The following is a 20,950-nucleotide window of genomic DNA, read 5'->3' on the forward strand; positions in this document are numbered from 1 at the left end:
AAATTAGATACTAATCTCCCTATTTTTTAATTTCCTTAAAATGCCCCCCATCAGTTCTTGTCCTGTTTCACCTTTTACAGTTTCTTATCCACAAGTCGTACTGAAAGGAGAGAATAGCTACTTGACTGATGGTTTGGAAACTTAATGTGCTATCCAGAAGGAACAGCCCCAAAGTTGTCTATTCTTACATATGACTAGATGTGGAAGATATACTAAGGTTCTTTGTTGCACCTATATTTAGCAAAGATGTGAGAACTCTGAGTATATGAACGAAGTATTCCTTTTTTCTGTCACTCTTAAAAATAAGAGAGGGAAAGAGAGAAATCCCAGTGCAGTACTTCCCAAATGAGAGCAGTCAGGCTATATTAAACCAGGAAGAGATTTTTCAGCTTTTGAGATCTTTGGCACTTCTCTCCTTGTGAAATATTTACAGAGAACATATATTTAAATAAAAGCAGAAACATACAGAAATCCAAGCAAAACTCACCATCTCCCTCCTTTCTTTTGCACAAGATGGTTTACAGTACCCTTTCTATAAACACAGAATGTGGAAATCTGGGGTTGAAGCAAACCGCCATGCTATGCCAGTTGGAGATAGAAATGTAATTTACTGACAGCAGGAGCCGTGATTGGTTCTGACTTGTTAAATGGATTCCAGAGCTTCCATTCGCATTTATAAACGTCCTAGGATCATAAAATGGAAAGACGAAAGAATAGTCTTTCCTATGTTTAATTTTCAGAGTAGCCTAGCCTATGTTTCTCAAAAACGGTCTGCAAATCCCTTGCATCAGAATGAGAGAAGCGTGTAAAAATAAAGATTCCTGGGACCCATAGCAGATTTACTGATTCAAAATATCTGGTATTTGGAGGCCAGGAATCTGCATTTCGAAGATCAGACCAGGCGATTCTTACGTACACCAACGTTTGCGAGAATTGACTGTGATTTCGACCTTTTACCACATCGTGTATCACTCAGTTTCCTTCTTCTGCAACAGAAAAATTGACGTTTTGGAAAACAGTTTCTCAGTATCATGCAAGTTAGTACTCGTACTACTGGTTGACAGGAGTCAGAGACATGACCACTGAGAGCTGCGTGGGACATCCGGGAGGTGACTTTAGGTTCCCCTCATTCCTGATGAATCCTAAATTCAATTTGAGAAGAGGAAGAGGAAGGGACTTCGGGTACCCACAGACAAACAGCTTCTCCGTTCCAGATATCTTGGCTCTTTAAGAGCTGGTTTCAGAACTCTCTCGACTAAGTATGTCTCTCATCGGCCGCCGTCAACTGTCTCGCGCATCAACGTGACGTCACTCTCCGGTCGCTGTCACCCGACTACTAACATGGCGGCCTCCGGGACCTGCCTTCTATGGAGCTACTGCGGCCGTGGGTGGTCGCGGGCGATGCTGGCCTGTCGGCTCCCGGGGTTTCGTAGCTCCTCGTCCGGGGGCCCTCTGGGTGCGCGGCTCTTGTCCCACGAGAAGCAGTCGACTGAAACGCACTTCGGGTTTGAAACGGTATCGGAGAAGGAGAAGGGAGGCAAAGGTGAAAGGGGCGAGAAGGCTATGGGAGGGATCTGACGGTCCACGAACTAGTTTTTTCTGCCCAGCTAAGGGTTGATTTAACGTCCTGTTATCTCTAATGCCGTAGCCTGTGCAGTCCTGACCTCCAAGGGGTCCTCCCAGCATGACCCCCTCTTTTTAAGCAGAGTAATTATTCACTAAATCCCATCAATTGCGGACCTTTGTAGACATTATTTTCAATTCTCGTTTCAACTTTCTGGTGGTGGTTAATAATATCCCCATGTTACACATTAAGAAATTGACACTTAAAGTTTAAGCAAGAACTTGTCCGATTTAACATAGTTAGTAAGTTGTGGAACCAGTATTCCAACCCAGTTTGGTCTTACTCCAGAGCTCCTGTTCTTAGTCTCTTGATAAAGGGAGAGGCCATTTTTTTAACAGAAAACTGTGCCTCAGTTTTCAGATTTGCGAAGTAGAAATCATAGTAACCCTTCCGCTTGAGTTCTTGTGAGGATTAGATTACTTAAAATAGTCAAGCACTTTGAACAGTGTCTGGCAGTTAGTCATTGTTCAGTAAATGTTAAACGTTGTTGAGCAGTTAGTTTCCTTGTGCCCAGCCCTGTGCCACAGACATGAGAAATGAACTGTTTTTAAACTCCAACTGTACCGTTTATAACGAGGAAGGTATTATGCCCATTTTACAGATGGATAAGTTGAGGCTCTGAGAGGTTCAGTCACTTGTCATAAGGTCACCCAAAGAATAAGAGAAAGAGCCCACAATGGGAGTTCCTGTGGTCTAAAAGACTGTATTGTATTGCCTCCCACCTTAACCTTACTAAGTACGTAGCTCTATTGTAACACTTTGAACATTGAATTCAAATTATTTATTTCACTGGACTGTGAATCCCCAGAAAGCTAGGCCAATGACTCATTCATTTCTGTATTCTCAGGGCCTGATGCAGACCCTGACACATTAGGAGCTTGTCATGGATTGAATTATGTCCCCCCCAAAAAATATGTGTCACCTTGTTTAGGCCTTGATTCCCAGTATTGTGTGGTTGTCCTCCATTTTGTGATCGTAATTTTATGTTAAAGAGGATTAGGGTGGGATTGTAACACCCTTATCCAGGTCACATCCCTGATCCAATGTAAAGGGAGTTTGCCTGGGGTGTGGCCTGCACCACCTTTTCTCTTACAAGAGATTAAAAAAGAAAGGGAAGCAAGCAGAGAAGAGGAACCTCATACCACCAAGAAAGCAGCACCAGGAGCAGAGCGAGTCCTTTGGACCCTGGGTCCCTGTGTGGAAAAGCTCCTAGTCCGAGGGAAGATTGATGAGAAGGCCGACAGAGAGAGAAAGCCTTCCCCTGGAGGTGACGCCCTGAATTCGGACTTCTAGTCTACTTTATTGTGAACAAATAAATTTCTTTTTGTTAAAGCCATCCACTTGTGGTATTTCCGTTATAGCAGCACTAGATAACTAAGACAGAGCTCATAACTGCGTGTGGAGTGAAATAAGGAAGCCAAGTGCAATGATAGTAAACATTTATTTAGGGCCTGGAACCTTTTTAGAAACTTTACATTAATTCTTTTAAGTATAACCCTATGAGGTAGGAACTATTAGACCAGTTTTATAGATGAAGAAACTATTGTCAGTGCCATCGAGTCAGTTCCAACTCATAATAACCCTAGGTGTGCAGAGTAGAACTGCTCCATAAGGTTTTCAAGGACGTGACCTTTCAGAGGCAGATTGCCAGGCCTGTCTTCCAAGGTGCCTCTGGGTGGATTCAAACCTCCAACTTTTCGGGTAGACAGTGCCTAACCATTTGCACCACACAGGGACTACCAAGGAAACTAGAGCAGAGAGATTAAGTTACTTAGCTAAGTTGCTTGCTAAGTGGCAGAACTGGAATTTGAATCCAGGGTGAGTTGCTTCCAAAGCCTTTGCTCTTACCCATTGCTTAATAAGAGTAATAATAATGCCTAACCTCTTTTGGGCTTTGCAATATATAAACAACATTCCCCACAGTGGCAAGTAAAGGAAGAGTTACTGACTGAGCTAAATATGATTGCACGCTGCACAGTAGTGCAGGACTGTAAAAATAATTGTGCAAGGTGAAATCATGCACAGTGATCTTAATAATCACTGGGAAAAATTATAGTTGTTCTGTGCCCGTTAAAAGTTTTTAATTTAAAATTTTTTTAAATATACTGCATTAAAATGTTTTGTTTGTAAAAATTTTTGTCCAGTACTTTGTACAGTATTTGCTGCCCTCTTCTCATTGCTTAACGTGCAATATGGAGTGAGCATCTTTTCTAGGTTTTGATCAGCTTCTAAAATTTGATCTATTGTACTTTCAATGTCATGAATATCTCCAAGAGTTCCTTTAATTTGAAATTTTTTACTGGTATCACTTCCTCTGGGACATCTTCAACCTTTTTGTCATGACCACATTCCTTGTTTATGTCAATAAGTTCATCTTCACTAAGTTCCTCTGGCTGCATATCTAGAGTCTCTTGAATGACGGCAGTGTCAATATCTGCACGGTCAACTATTTCTTTTTGTGTGTGTGCTTTAGGCGAAAATTTACAGCTCGAGTTAGTTTCTCATCCAAAAATTTTTACACGTTGTTATGTGACCCTAGTTGCAATCCCTATTATGTGACAGCACACTCCTCCTTTCCACCCCAGGTTTCCCGTGTTTATTCAACCAGCTCCTGTCCCTTTCTGCCTTCTCATCCCGCCTCTAGACAGGAGCTGCCATTTAGTCTCGTGTATCTACTTGAACTAAGAAGCACACTCTTCACATGTATAACTTTATGTTTGGTGGTCCAGTCTAATCTTTGTCTGAAGAATTGGCTTCGGGAATGGTTTTAGTTCTGGGTTAACAGAGAGTCCGGGGGCCATGTCTTCTAGGGTTCCTCTAGTCTCGGTCAGACCATTAAGTCTGGTCTTTTTACATGAATTTGAGTTCTGCACCCCACTTTTCTCCTGCTCCATCAGGGACTCGCTGTTGTGTTCCCTGTCAAGGTGGTCATTGGTGGTAGCTGGCCACCATCTAGTTCTTCTGGTCTCAGACTGATGGAGTCTCTAATTTACGTGATCCTTTTGTCTCTTGTGCTAATATTTTCCTTGTGTCTTTGGTGTTCTTCATTTTCCTTTGCTCCAGGTGGGTTGGGACCAATTGATGCACCTTAGATGGCCACCCACAACCTCTTAAGATGGTCAACTATTTCTTACATAACTCCATTGACATTTGATTCACTTTTCACTTCCAGCAATAATATTTTTTATTTCTTTTCTGCATTTTCATCTTTGTTGGCCATTTCCCTTTTTCAATTGTTCATTTTTGTAAAACGTCTCATAGGTTTGTTAGTGGGAGATAAGGTGGCAATACAACTACATGCTTTGTTGTCTGTGCGTGAACTGATGCACAGTGGCAAACCACCAACACTTTGAAAGAAGTGATATGATTGATCACTGATCGTGATGTGCATCTGTTATTTACACAGTGATTTGTGGATGAAGAACTGGCAGTGAAGTGTGTTCTTTATTTATTTATTAACTCGCAGTTAATGTACAATAATAAGTGAAATCTGAATCATGTTGTGGGGGGACTGGTGTTACTCGACTAAACTATGGAAACGGAAATTTGTGCATATTGGAACTGTGTAAAATGAGGACTGCCAGTACTCAATTGTTTTGAGACATTGTGTCACTCAGATACCCCAAAAGTAGTTCAAAAGAAAACATGTTTGGAGATCACAGGATTGAGAGCAGGCCTTCAGGATTCAGTTGAAGAGGAGCTCTGTCTGCAGTTTGCTGACTCACGGAAGAGGATGGATATGTTTTGGATCTATGCAGCACATTTCATCTGAGGAACTCAAAGCATCTGTCCTTTGTTTCCTATTTCAGCCTAACTGCGAGGAGATAGGTGGCTGGCAACAATATTGTCATCTTATGGGCAAAGAAACTGAGGTGCAAAGAAGTTAAATGTAGCCTGTGCTTGAAAGGGAAACTGTTCTAAGCATCTTGGATAGCAGATTCCTTTTCCCTGCAGTCAACCCGGATTCCACATTCCATCTTGATCCTATGAAGAAGATCCATGAGGACCCTTTACAGTCTGATTTGGCCCTAATTCACATCTTACTGTCAATCTGCCCACCAAATTGTACCTGAGGTTCTTCTCAGTGATGCAGCAAGAGATGAACTGAGGTCTTCTGATCCATTAGTCACATGTCTTTCTAATGAATTTTGTTGTTTTTTATTTTAACAGCAGTTGTTATTGTTAGCGGTCGTGGAGTCAGCTCCAACTCATGGCACCGTTATGTATAACAGAATGAACGTTGCCCAATCCTCATGACTTTTGATATGTTTGAGCCCATTATTGTGGCTATTGTGTCAATTCATCTCATCGAGGGTTTTCCTCATTTTTGCTGACCCTCTACTTTACCTTTTCTGGCGATTGGTCTTTCCTGATGACATGTCCAAAGTAAGCAAGACGAAGTTTCACCATCCTCACTTTTAAGGAGCAGGCTGGTTGTATTTCTTCTAAGGCTGATTTGTTCATTCTTCTGACGGTCCACTGTATATTCAGTGTTTTTCGCCAACACCACAATTCAAATGCATCAGTTCTTCTGTCTTCTTCTTTCATTGTCCAACTTCCGCAGACATGTGAGGCAATTGAAAATACTATGGCTTGGGTCAGGCGCAACTTAGTCATCAAAGTGACATCTTTGCTCTTCAGTTTTTCTCCGTTTATCATGATGTTGCTTGTTGATCCATAAAAACCATTAGAAAAATTTATTCAACTCTCTTCCCCTCATCCTCTAAGAAACAGAAACACTTATTTAGTGCCAAGTGTGTGCATAGCATTATACAAGGTAGTGGTCCTAGATAAAGATAGCTAAGGCAGCAGAAAAGATGATTTCTTATATGAAGTACTTTTCAGCCTCTTTTTAAAAAGGTAATATAGAGGTGTAAATTTGAGCATTGAGCATTGTGGCTTAGCTTCACCTTGCAAAGATAAGCAATTTCAAGGAGAAAAACACCTTTTTTATTTAGGACTTGTCCACGTTAATCCCTATTAATAGCACAATTGTGTTGTGTTTCTCCCGTCAGTCTACCACGTGTTCGAAAGTGTGGCCAAGAAGTACGATGTGATGAATGATATGATGAGTCTTGGTATCCATCGTATTTGGAAGGATTTGCTGCTCTGGAAGATGCACCCGTTTCCTGGGACGCAGCTGCTCGATGTTGCTGGAGGCACAGGTAGTAATCTAGTTTCGTATCCGTGGGTACCACTGAGCATCTTTTACAGAAGTTAATGTCTCTTGTTTGAATGACCTAGCTCACCTACCATTAGGCTGAAAATTGATACACTTAGAACTTGAGACAGGTACGCTGTTTTCTTTCTAACTGAATATCAATCAGAAGGACAGAATATCAGCTTTGTGTTTCTCACTTTTCTAAAATTCACAGGATTATAAAAAATAAAAAGACTAATTTTTTACTCCAGTGATGTTTTGCCATCTAAATGACTATTTTACCTTCTGTTTAACCTTTAACCCACTTTCCCTCTTATTTGGGGAGAGGTCTTTTACCATACTACACAAGCTTTCTAGGCAACCTTTTCTGCCTAATACACTATCACATCAGATATCGAGAGTTTAATTGTTTACGTATGGTCCTTTGTTACTTGAGTAGAAAAGTGTCGTGGGTTTCTAAATGCATCTCAGTAATGCCAGTGCCCTGGTTAAATTACAACAGATTTATTATAGGATTTGGGCTTGTGTTGGGTGATTTGGGGAGCCCTGGTGGCACAGTGGTTAAGGGTTCAGCTGCTAACCAAAAGGTCGGCAGTTCGAATCCACCAGGTGCTCCTTGGAAACTCTGTGGGGCAGTTCTCCTCTGTCCTATAGGATCTATAGGATCGCTATGAGTCCAAATCGACTTGACGGCAGTGGGTTTGGTTTTTTTTCTATACTATAAAGTATTACATAGCCATTTAAAAGAAAGAGGAAAACCTGTAAGTACTGATGGAAAGACATATTAAATGGGAAGGAAAAAACCAAGTTGCCTAACAATGTGTATAATATGATCCTTGTTTATATTTTTAAATTTTTTCATATGAGTACATGTAAACGTATTTTAATATTATAGAAAAGTGACTTGAGATACCTGACTGGATGGAGAGACTGGAAACACTTAAGAATATATTTCTTGCAAATAGTGCAAGAGAGAAAGACAAGGAAACAGCATTATAAGAAAGAGAATGTGATTCCAGAGATCACTGACTTTGCCCTGAACAGTTTTTACCTGGTCGCAATATTGGAAACACTTTTGATTTTCAGCTTTTAGGCCTAAACCATCATGGAAGACTTATTTGTAGCTATAGAACAAACAGTAAATGTTTCAGTCTTGAAATGTAAAAATACATGTGATGGAAGGTTGAAGGGAGTCAAGAGATAACGTCTATAGTTGTTGTAACAAGAAATAGAATAAGGATTAGTTTATTGCTCCAAGTTGCAAAAGTATATATGAGAAACTACGAAAAGTGTTGTAAGTATATTGAGAAGATGGGGCAAGCAGAGGTGGAGGGCAGGATATCATTATAAATTTGTTAAGTAAAGAAAGGAGTCCCTGGGTGGTGTGAATGATTAATGTGCTTGGCTGCTAACCAAAAAGTTGGAGGTTCAAGTTTGCCCAGGGGTGCCTTGGAAGAAAGGCCTGGCAATCTACGTCTTTAAAATCAGCCATTGAAAACCCTATAGAGTACAGTTCTACTCTGACACACATAGGGTCGCCATAAGTCAAAATCAACTTGATAGCAACTGATTAGTTAAGTAAAGAAATAACTGTAACCAATAGAAGAAACAGCTAAAAGAGTTAGAAGAGATGGTCTCTGGGGGAACTGAACTGGGAGTGAGAAGTTGTGGAGCAGGAAATTATTGCTTGTAACTATACACGTATGTTACTTTTATGAAAATTATAAGGAAAAGTCTGGAAGGCTATATACCAAGACACTTGAGATATCTGGAGAGGATAAGCAGAGGGAATGGGACTTTAATGTTTTATTGCATAAATTTAGATATTGAGTCTTTTCTAGTGAGAATGTGTCCATTCATTACTTATCCAAGTTTTCAAAAAAGTTTCATAAGAATTTTAGAAATTAAAAAATTACTGTTAAAAAAAAAGTTCTCATGGGACAACTCATTCAACTGGCATCACAAAGTTCATGTTCTACATCCTAGTGAGGTGAGTAGCATCTGGAGTCATAAAAGCTTGCAAGCAGCCATCTAAGATACAACTATTAGTCTCTACTTGTTGGGAGCAAAAGATAAAGACAGAAACCAAAGTCTCAGAGAAAAAACTAGTCTACAGGGCTGATAGCCTACGGGAGCCACGGCCTCATCTACCCTGAGACCAGAAGAACTAGACGGTCGAATGGACACAGGGAACCTGGGGTGGAAAGGGGGAGTGTGCTGTCACATTGTGGCGATTGCAACTAATGTCACAAAACTGTATGTGTAGAAATTATTGTATGAGAAATTAACTTGAGCTGTAATACAACTTTCACCTAAAAAGCACAATTTAAAAGAAAAAAAAAAAAAGGGAAGAGAAAAGAAGAACTAGATGGTGCCTGGCTACCCGACTGACCCTTCTGATTAGGGGCACAAGAAATGGACCCTGACAGAATGGGAGAAAAACACGGAACAGAACTCAAATTCTTAAAAAGTCCAGACTTAGTGGACCAGTTGAGACTAGAGATCTCCCTGAGACTGTTGCCCAAGACATATTTAAACCTTGAGCTGAAATCATTCCTTGAGGTCACTTTTTAGTGAAATAACAGATTGACACACAAAATAAAGGATATTATCCATGAGTACAGTGCTCCATTAAAAAAACATCTTTATGAGACCAAAAGATCAACAATTACTCCAAAGCACAGATGAGAAGTTAAACGGGCAGGGGAACTAGAGTACTGGAAACGGAACAACCAGAACGCAATTAAAGAGACTGTGACAGGTTGTGAAAAATGTAACTAATATCGCTGAACAATTCGTGTAGAAATTGTCAAATGGGAACCTAATTTGCTGTGTAAACTTTAATTGAAAACACAATAAAATGTCATCTTGAAAAAAAATTAACCACAGCAAAAAAAAAAATGTTTCCACTGAGATGAGTAGAAACTTCTGTTTTCAGACAATCATCAAATACTTTACCTTTGTTGCTTCTTTTGGTTTAGGAGATGCTGTTTCTTGTTTTTGCAGTTTTTGCCATCTTTCCTCCTGTTGGCTTCCCACAGGTGATATTGCATTCCGGTTCCTTAATTATGTTCAGGCTCAGCATCAGAGGAAGCAGAAGAAGCAGTTAAGAGCCCAACAGAATTTATCATGGGAGGAAATTGCCAAAAAGTACCAGAGTGAAGAGGACTCTTTGGGTGGTTCCCATGTCATGGTCTGTGACATCAACAAGGAGATGCTCAAAGTTGGAAAGCAGAAAGCACATGCTCAAGGATATAAAGCTGGTAAGTCCTCCAGAAAATAGATGCAGAGGAAGTACGTGCGCATTTATAAAATAAGACAGAATGTGTAAAGAACATTGAAATGCTTTCTTTTCCGGCTTTCAGAAACTTCTAGGTAGGAATTAAAAATAATTTGTGGGGCAGAGTTCATTTTGTGTGCTGTTATGTACATCATTTCAGTAAGTCGGTGAATTAGATTACCAGCCCCACATGATGGGGGAAATAACCAAAACCCAAAGACGGGAAGTGTCTCACTCAAGTCACACAGCTTTTAAATGGCAGAACCTGAACTGGCAGTGAATCTTCTGATCTCTTGGGCCCGAGACAGAAGTTTTGTTTTCAATTCCCAGCAGCTCCCAGATGACCCCATTGTATCATTCCTGTTCTGGTGCCATTCCATCCCCCATCAGTGCTAGGATAGTTTGATTGATGTGGAAGCTGAGCAGGCGCGCTGCTGGGATCCGGTAAAGAAAGGACTTGTTGGCAAGCCAAGGGCAGGCTCTTTGCACTGAGGGCCTACCAGTCTGTTCATTTTCTCTGTGGGACTCTTTAACAGGCTGTCTTTGCTCCCAAAAAAAAAAAAAAAAAAAAGTTGCCCTTGAGTTGATTCCAACTCATGGTGACCCCATGTGTTTCAATGTAGAACTGCGTTCCATAGGGTTTTCATGGCTGTAACCTTCAATAAGCAGATTGCCAAGCCTCTGGGTGGGTTCGAACCGCTGACCTTTCAGGGCTAGTGCTTAACCATTTGCACCACCCAGGGCTCCTTAGCTCACGTTTAAGTAGGCTGAGACTCAATCAGCTCTGCATTGCAGTCTAACAGCTTTCCCTGCCCAGTCTTGCTTCCTCTGGCTTTTCTCTTTCCTAGGTGTTGCTCCAAAAAAAAACCTTTTTTTGTTGTGGTGAATGTATATGTAACAAAACATTTGCCATTTCAACATTTTTCACACGTACCATTCAGTGACATTAATTGTGACCATCATATTGTGCAACCATCAGTGTTAATCTGTTTCCAATTTCTTTCCATCACCCGTAACAGAAGCTCAGTGTCCCATAAGCAACGAGCCCTTCTTCCCCCCTGCCTCCTGCCCGCCTCTAGTAACCACTAATAAACTTTGGTCTGCATACACTTGCCTCTTCTGAATATTTCATGTAAGTGGTCTCTTACAATACCAAAAAGCCTTTTGCAGTCCTGCCTCCAGCTCAGCATCTGCTTCTCAGAGGACCCAACTGATACAGTTGAGGGAACACCAGTAAACAGTGCTCCTCAAACTTCCCTACCAGAGTACTCTCAACAGCAGTTGGGAGAGTGACTGCATATCTCCAGGAGCCCACTACAAGCTCAATTGTTATCAACAATTGGTGCTCTATCTTAAAAATGTAAATTTCACATTTGACATTCTGTTTGTTTTCGTATTTTAAAATACTTTCCACCACCACCCCCAATTTTTTCAAGTAAAATTAACAATCAGGGAAGCTGCACCATGTTTACCCAGCTTTGCAGAGCCCTGGCGCTGCCCTCTTCCAGGATTGCCAAGCACTGCAAGCAGCCACTTGGAGAGGCAGTGCTATACAACAAGAAAATTAAAGTCCTTCAGGTCAGCATCAGCATTTTTTCTCCCCCTCCCTCCCCACCCATGAGTGTGTATGGTTATTTTAGCTCAATTCTTCCTCCTCTTCCCACCCCCAACGGAGCAGCCTAGACGAACCACAGCTCACTTGGCCCCCAAGATGAAGGACTCTTTTGTTAACCATCAACACTGATCAGGAGGCAAGCAGTCTAGTGTTCTGAGACAAAGGCACTGTGTTTCCTCACTCCCACTGAAGACACGTGTTTCCCTTCTCACTGGTGCTCAGCCATAAAGAATGGAGAACAAAGGTGCTGAAATGATAGGTGCCGTTCTGTTTCTGAAACTCTCTCTTCTTAGCATGGCTTGCCCTTCAAGCTGTCCTAACCGCCAAGCCTATCTACCTTCATAGGATTTCTAAGTATTGCATAGTACAGTCTTCTTTATCTTTCGCCTTTGCTTTATCAATCTCCAGTAACTGCCTTTGCAAAAAAGTATCATGCAAAAAAAGCTGAAACTACATAGGAGGATCCTAGATATTATTTAAGAAATGTAAAAGTTAATGTGTAAAGGCATTTTTATGTGTACCACTGTTAGGTGTGTGATGCCTCTAAAAAAATTTTTTTGACAGATTATAAAAGGGATATATTTGAGAGAAATAGTTTAGAAATCCAAAGTTTTGGAAAAGTATTAAGAAAGTAAAAGTCTTCATATATATAATAAAGCACATAGGGGACACAGCTACAGAGACTTCCTGGACATATCCAAATACCTCACAGGATTGGTTCCCTGGACTAAAAGGCTTAGGACCTGCAGTGTGATGGATTGCTTTTATGTGGCCTTTCTAGCCATGGTCTTATAACTGCCACCAAAAGATTGAGTGGGGCTATGCAAATAAGGTGCTTGTGGCCCACCAAGCAGATTGGACAGCTTGCTAATAATACAAAAAAGGTGCATGGCACCCTTTTGGGGGTGGGACTATGCAAATAAGGTATATGGAACCCTAACAAAGGGACTAGTCGGTTTTACCATCCTGCTAGATTTAAAATGAGCCGTCCCAGAGATGGAAAGTGGGGACCTGACTACAACCAAGAAAAAGAGATGGGAGCAGAGCTCATCCTTTGGAACTGGGATCCCTGTGCTGAGAACCTCCTAGACCAACGAGACAGAGAGAGAGCTGTAACACAGGAGACGGCGCCTAACAGCAAGAAGTAGTGGCAAGTGGCAGAGAGGCGGCAGCGGCAGAACCAGGAGACTGGTGCAAGATGGCACGGTGGGCTTCCTCTCCCAAGGAGTAAGGCAGTTACAGTGGGTGTGGTGACCCATGGAGCAAGCCTTCTTTGGGCAGGAGGCTTCCTGGAAGAGTAGGGTGCCTCCAGACACTTACCGGAGGAGCTAGGCATGCTGACCCACTAAGCAAAAGAGCTGAGTGCCTTCGGGCAGGAGGCTTCCTCGTGAAGTGGGGCACCTCCAGCCACTTATTAGCAGAGCTAAAGAGCTTTGTCTCACTTGCCCAAGCAGGGCAGGGACTGGGCTGAGGAGCCAAGGGCTAGAGAGAGGCCTGCCTGCAAGCACTGCTGAGAAGAGGCTGTCCTGATTGAAGAACTATATCCTGCATCCTTGATCTGGAATTGTAACCTGTTACTTCCCTAATAAACCCCATAACTGTGAGTATGGTCTGTGAGTTCTATGTGACTATTGCAACGAATTATCAAACCCAGCAGACGAGTAGAGAGTGCTGTGGGAGGGACAGCTGGTGTTAGAACTGGTAAAAGGGTTGGAGAGGGGAGGTATGTCTGTCCTCTGCCTCATAGGAATCAACTTTGGGCTGTTGATGCTGATCTTGATTCTCCTTCCCACTTGTGAAATTAGACGAGGAGGTCAGACGCCTCCGCCATGCCATTTTTACAGGACCATAATCTCGTAGGAGAACTCAGTCAGTTGGCCTAACATAGTTCATAAAGATAATTTTCTACATCCTAGTTGAGTAGCATCTGGGTTCTTAAAAGCTTGTGAGCATCCATCTAAGATACAGCTATTGGCCTCTACTCATCTGGAGCAAAAGAAAAAGAAGGAAAGTATTACTCAGAGAAGAAACTAGCCCACAGGATTAATAGCTCACACAAAACATGGCCTCTTCTAGCCTGAGACCAGAACTGCTGGTGCTCAGCTACCACTACTGACAGTTCTGACCAGGGACACAATAGAAGGTCCTGGATAGAATGGGAGAAAAATATAGAACAAAATTCAAATTCCTAAAAAAGGGCCAGATTTACTGGACCAATAGAGACTAGAAGAATCCCCGAGACTATTGCTCTAAGATACCCCTTGAACGTGGAACTGAAGCAACTCCCAGAGGTGCCCATTCAGCCAAATAATAAATTGGCTTTTAAAATAAACAATATCACCGATGAGTAATGTGCTCCCTTAAACAATCAACTATATGAGACTAAATGGTTAACATTTACCCAAAAGCAAAGATGAGAAGGCAAGGACAGGCAGGGAAGCTAGATCAATGAAACAGAATGAACAGAATGGAAACAATGAGAATGCTAACACATTGTGGAAATTGTAACCAATGTCATGGAAAAATTTGTATAAAAACTGTTAAATGGGAACCTAATTTGCTGTGTAAATTTTCAACTAAAACACAATATTTTTTTTTTAAAAAAGTCACTCATAATCCCAATATTGAGATGCCCCTCAATATTTTATTTCCTTCCTGTCCCTTTCCTAGTCATTCTTTTTATAAAAATTGAGAATATTTTGTACATATAACTTAGTATCTTGCGTTAAGTCAGCATTTAATCATGAGATTTTTCCATGTCATTAAAAATCCCTTAAAATAATTATTTTTATGATATCCCCCCATATGGATGTTTCATAATTCACATGACCAACTCACATAACAACCAGTTGATCTTTAATTTTTTCTGTTTTTGCATACAGCACAACATTGTGAATCCCTATTTGTAAATTTTTACATGCATCCGTTAATTTTTTTACTAATTGTATAACCTTGGACAAGTGCTTAAACTCTCTAAGTCTCAATTACCTTATCTATAAAATGGAGAAAATAATAACCATCTCATGGCAGGAAGCAATATACTATGGTTGTTAAAAACACACGCTCTGGGATATAACTACCTGAGTTCCATCCGTGTGACCCTGGGCAAGCTACTTTAACCTTTCTGATACTTAGCTCACCCAAAACAGGATGATGGTAATAACTATCTCATAGAGTTGGTGTGAGGATGAGATTAAATAATAAATATAAAGATGTATATAAAGTGATAGCAAAGACCCTGCCACGTAGTAGTGGTAGCAATGATGAGGATGGTGATGATGAGGATGATGGTGATGGTCACTATCCTAAAAATGAAATAGCTGGGTCAAAGGGTACACTTATTTTTAAGGCCCTTATTTTTAAACAAACTGCCAGTGTGCTTTCTAGAAAGGTTATTTTCATTTACCTTCTTCTATAGAGCCTTCCTGTTATATCATATGTCTAATTCATTGCTGGTTTAATGTTACAAGCAGAATCAGGATCCTTACAGGACACTGCAGATCTGACAGTGGGTGCCCTTGGGTGTTTTCTAGATTCATAATCAAGATCTGTGTTCTAGACACTTTGAGTCCAGTAGAAGCAATATAATAATGCTAACCACTCTACTACTGGCGATCTACTTCCTCAGGATTACAGCCACTAAAAACTCTATGGACCACAGTTCTACTCTGAAACACATGGGGTCGCCATGAGTTGGAATCACTCAACAGCAATGGGTTTTGTTTTGTTTTTTAACCACTATACTTAGAGTAACTCACTTAATCCTTCCAAAAACCCTATGAAGTAGGTGCTAGTTCATTTTACAGGTGAGCAAACTGAGGCACAGAGAGACAAAGTAGTTTATTCAAGATTATACAGCTAATAAATGGTGAAGCTGCAATTACAACATGAGCACTCTAAGCCCAGATCCTGGGCTCTTAACCACAGTGATCTACAGACATGACTTACTTAGTTGGACAAAAATTCCACATGAGGGCTTGTGGATAGGCATCAGATCTACTCCAAGCACCCTGGGGAAAGGACTTAGATCCTAGTAAGCTTCAGGAACACCAACTTCAAGTTGGGAATCCAATGGAGAAGGCAGGATTCTGAGGTGCTTGGGTGCAGAGGACACAGTCACCCAGACCAAGACCTAGAAATGATTTTCTTTTTTAGGACTTACTTGGGTATTGGGAGATGCTGAAGAACTGCCCTTTGGCGATGACAAGTTTGATGTTTACACTATTGCCTTTGGGATCCGGAATGTGACACACATTGATCAGGTATGAATGGCTGCATCCTCGGCTTGTGTGCCTCTCAGGAGATTAGTTCTCCTGGAGTGGATCCACAGTGAATGAGGAAAGAGGAAGAGGTTCTTCTCCAGGCCCAGCTCTTGAGTGGAATGACCTTTGGGCCATTCAATCCTTTACTCAATTCTTCTAAGTTGCCACTTTTCCTAGTCACAAAATTAGACTAAAACCTAAAAAAAACAAAAAAAACAAAAAAAACTGCAGAGCAGATCCCCATAGAGGCCTTGGTTTCTATGAGACCGTCTTGGAGACTATCAGTCTTGTTCTGCCATTTCGCCTGTTTCCTCTCACTTATGAAGCTGTCTGACTCTGTGAGTTTGCAGAGCAGAGACATGTCAGAGGTTGGAGTTATCTGACAGAAAAAGGCATCAAACCTATTTTCGCAGAAGGCAACTAGCGTCATGGCCCCTCTATGAAGGGAATATTCAACTCTTAATTTGATGCAGTTCTTCGTTTCCACTTTAACATTCTATTCAAAACATTTGAAGACCATGCGCAAGGCACCTGGTTCCATTCCCTGGTTCCTCTGCTTTGAGTGGGACGTTATGGTGCTTTTCAGCTTGATTTTTATGACCTTTACTGTGTCTCTAGCCAGCTTATTATTTCTTTTAATTAAAAAAATTTTTTTGAATAGGTTCAAAGTTCAAAAAGTACAAAAGGGTATATACTGAAAGTGTCCCAACTTGTCTCCCAACCACTGAGTGCCTCCTCTCCCTGTAGACAATCACCAGTTTGTTATCGTTGTAAAGATGTTTTGTACATATTAAGTGTTTTTATTTTTTTTAACACAAAAACTAGCATGCTAAACATCTCACCTGTTGTTTTTTTCCCTTAAAAATATATCTTGGAGATTCTTCCACATCAGTGCATAAAGCGCACTACCTCCTCTTTTAATAGCTGGGTAGATTCCATTTGTCTAGATATTCCATAATTTAATCAGTCTCTGATTAATGGTTAATTTAAGATGCTTCTAATCTTGTGCTGTTCAAACAGTGCTGCAGTGAATAACCCATATACGTGTCATTTCCCCAATAGAAGCATTTCTGTAAGATAAGTGGAATTGCTAAATTGAAGAGGATATCCATTATAACTTTGATAGGTAATTCTGAAATTGCCCTCCCTGGAGGTTGCAACAGTCTGCAGTCAGTTCAGATTACCCCAAGTAACCTTCTCTAACCTCAGGCAGCAGAATGCCTAATAAAATTTAGAATATGGTAAGACTATTTCTGAGGAGCCCTGGTAGTGCGATGGTTAAGTGCTTGGCTGCTAACCGCAAGGTTGGCCGTGCGAACCCACCCAGCAGCTCCACAGGAGAAAGACCTGGTGATCTGCTTCTATAAAGATTACAGCCAAAAAAAACCCCATGGTGCAGTTCTACTCTGTAGCACATGGGGTTGCCATGAGTCAGAATCAACTCGACAGCACACAACAGGGCTATTTCTGCTCTTACAGCTTCCCAAGAGTAAACAAGGGGTCTGTGGCAAATGATAACTTTTATAATGCTCACTGAAGCTAAAGCTGTCTCGGCCTTATGAAATTGAGTAAGGTCTCCTGAGAAGTATATCCTGTTGTTCCTTGTCTCACTCAGGCACTCCAGGAAGCCCATCGGGTCCTGAAACCAGGAGGACGGTTTCTTTGTCTGGAGTTTAGCCAAGTGAACAATCCCCTCATATCCAGGTTGGAATTGTTAACAGGGCTTTATTCTCATTGTCTAGCCAAGGGTTTCCCAAATGGATAGAATGAAAATAGAAAACAGCCAGTGAAGCTTTGTACTCTCCCACCTCATAGTTCAGATTCCCCAAGGGATGGTGCCACCTCAGAGGTCAGCCAGTTCTGAATGACAACACCTAGGCCGGAGAGTCACAATCCAATAACCAGAGGCTCAAGTTGGCCCACATATGTATTTTGTTGGACTCACATACTGTTTTTTTAAAAAATGGAATTTTCAGGGAATTTTCCATAAAAATCAATTTCCAGCTTCGAGAAAGCAGACCGTATGGCAACCCTGGGTAGGCTCATATTCCCACATGGCAACAGTCAGAGCCGAGTAATAATGCCCCTTCTCCGTTTTAACGGTCCTTCCTAACTGTACTATTCACCACATCCTCACCACTCCCTATTGATCTTACACCTGGCCCACTTCACTTATTTCAGATACTTGTTTGTCCCCTGTAACCATTTGAGTTTTTGACTCCAGGCCTAGACCTTGCTTCTTGACAGAAGAAATGGAAATTGAGACATGTTCTAATCTTAATCTCTTGCTTTTTTGCTTAGGCTTTATGATCTATATAGCTTCCAGGTCATTCCTGTCATGGGAGAGGTCATCGCAGGAGACTGGAAGTCCTACCAATACCTTGCAGAGAGTATCCGAAAGTTCCCGTCTCAGGTATAAACGTTCTACAGCTTACAAATGCCCTAAGGATGAAATCCAGACAATCCTTGCTGTATCTTTCCTTGTGTTTTAGGAGGAGTTCAAGGAGATGATAGAAGATGCAGGTTTTCAGAAGGTGACGTATGAAAGTCTAACATCAGGCATCGTGGCCATTCATTCTGGCTTCAAACTGTAACTCCTTTCCGATCCTGTCAAAAGCCTGGAACTGAAGGGTAATCCGGCTAAGGAGGCCAGCAGCAGAACATCTCCTCTTAAGGATGTGTGCCTTGAACTCATGTTGAGTGACCAGTCTCAAAGTGGGAGAAATCAATTTCTGTCACTTTATTGTAGCTTTCATTAGGAGCCATTTCAGACCTTCTCCCAGGGAGGATATCTGGTCTGTTTTTTTGCTCAAATCCTGCTAACTTTTCTTGGCTGTGCAGTATGTGGTTGAGGTAAAACCAGCACTAAAGCTCAGGTTTGAGGTGTATTTATAGCTTCCCTGTCAGTGCTGCCTTCCAGGGGGATAAAGGATCATTTGAAATCAATAATTTGAACTAGAAAATTTCCTAACTGTACCTGAGTTAACCTTTCATCCTAGGACTGAAGCTGGGGCCAAAAGTGAAGGCCCAAGTCAAAGGGCTAGCAGTAACTACTAAAGTTGTGTGCTGAACCAGTAACTGAGTTTACAGTTTACAGTGTTTGTCAATTTTCCTTGGGAAGAGAGTGGGAAAGTATATTCTTTCCATTCTCTTCAACCAAAAGACACAATTGTATCCTCAGTGCCTATCATAAGGAAACAACTCACTAAATACTTGCTGAAAGAATAAATGTACCAGCAAACTCCTGCTTTCAAGTCTTCTATAGCAAATTCTTTGGAAGAAAACATTTGCAGAAAGGGTTTCATAGCAAAAAAAAAAAAAAAAAGTTTGAAAACTGTTCATTTAGCCTAACCACCTCCAGTTACTGGGGCAGAGCGCTTGTTTCTCATTTAATACAGTCCCCTCTTTGATGTTAAAATGAAGCCATAAATTTTCAGAGTGCAGATGAAATTTAATGTTTTGGGGAGGCCTTGCTAAGAAATTGCAGAAGTCTAGCAGTTTGTCAATTGTGCGTAGCTTAGTTCAAGGCTATTTGAAAAAGCTTTAGATATGGTGCTTCCTGGCCTAGCAGAGTATGGTTTTTTTATGTACTGTCACTAACAGTATCTAGTCCTGTCACTCACTGAAAAGCTCTAAGATACAGCTATCTATATATAACCTACCTTGGAGAACAGCAGCTAAGAGCATTTGACAAAATACTAAACTTTAGAAAAACTTTTAGCATACATCTTTTCTTCAGCCAGCTGGAGCCTATTGGCCTTTAAAATTAACAGGAAGGAGCAGGCACTGGAAGGAACTTCATAAACCATCAGCCCAGTCCTATCTCTATGGTAACATGGTTTTCTCACATCTGAATCAAAAAAGAGTTAAAGGCTACCTCTTACTGACAGTTGATATGGGCCAGATTAAATCAGAACCCCTAACGTCAAGCTGTCTGAACTTGATCAGCTCTAGGGTCTGTACTGGGGACATACCAGTTTGGAATAGGCTAACTGTGGACAAGGTTGATAGATACAGCTTAGGAATACAAATAAGTTTCTGTTGGGCTTCAAATAAAAATATGGCCATGTCATTAGAGAGGGAAAGGTGATAGAAAAAGATGAACTACGATAACATTTTTTAGTCAGCTTACACAAATACAAACCTAAATCGCCTGAATCGCAGTTCCACAGTGCCTCACCTTTTCCTGCAAAGACAGCACAGAAAAAACTCCCATTTTTACTACCACAATAAACAGTAAAACAAAGTATTGCTCCTCTACCCTGAAACTCTCCAGTAGCACAACTTCATTAGGACATCTAAAACCCTAAGTTCTGGTAAACTTCAAAAGATGTTACTAACCTAATGCTACTCTGGAGATGGAGTTGCCACTTTTCAATTCAAATCCATTACTCCCTTCTGTGTAGAGGCAGCCTGGCTGCTCATAAATCCTAACTACATCTTATAGGTCTCAACGAAAGGTCTTAAAAAGCTCACCTGAACACTGAGAACAATGTAGGATACCTAGAAAGCCAGGATGCTCCTTGCAATTTCCCAAGATGGGTGAGTTGTTTCAGCCTCTGGCTATTTCTTTTCCATCTATAAAAGCCAACTCTGCCATACTTGCTTTTCTTCATAGAAAAGACTAGACTTCCTAAAATTGACAGCAGGAAACTGTTAATGGTTACTTATCCACAACTTTAACTAGGTCTTTTTATTAAAAAAGCAGGAGAAAGATGTGGAAGGCGGCTTCCGTAAAGATTTACACCCTTGGAAACCCTATGGGGCAGTTCTACTCTGTCCTATAGGGTCACTATGAATTCCAGTCGACTTGACATCAATGGGTTGGGTTTTTGATAAAAAAAGCTTCAGTTCATATTTGTTAATTGGTTTCTAACCACCGCTAGTTAAAGCACAGCACAGCAGGCTAACATTTTAAAATTCCTACAAAGACTTTATTAGAACCATACGGAGGGCTGCTGCTCACAAATGCTTTCAATACCAAGGATTCGAACCGGTTCTAACCTGT

The 20,950-nt window shown here is 41.1% G+C and overlaps 1 protein-coding gene across 1 annotated transcript; it reads left to right on the plus strand.

Moving 5' to 3' along the window:
- The first annotated feature begins 1,336 nt into the window (after positions 1-1,336).
- COQ5 (coenzyme Q5, methyltransferase) lies at positions 1,337-19,231 on the plus strand. Its single transcript, XM_004379013.2, has 7 exons — positions 1,337-1,543; positions 6,640-6,789; positions 9,827-10,048; positions 15,836-15,942; positions 17,558-17,646; positions 18,244-18,355; positions 18,435-19,231. The coding sequence occupies exons 1-7, from the start codon at positions 1,342-1,344 to the stop codon at positions 18,534-18,536; spliced, it is 984 nt and encodes a 327-aa protein (XP_004379070.1). The 5' UTR covers positions 1,337-1,341; the 3' UTR covers positions 18,537-19,231.
- Positions 19,232-20,950: the final 1,719 nt, after the last annotated feature.

The sequence above is a fragment of the Trichechus manatus genome, unplaced genomic scaffold (assembly GCF_000243295.1).
Source record: "Trichechus manatus latirostris isolate Lorelei unplaced genomic scaffold, TriManLat1.0 scaffold00061, whole genome shotgun sequence".
Classification (NCBI taxonomy): domain Eukaryota; kingdom Metazoa; phylum Chordata; class Mammalia; order Sirenia; family Trichechidae; genus Trichechus; species Trichechus manatus.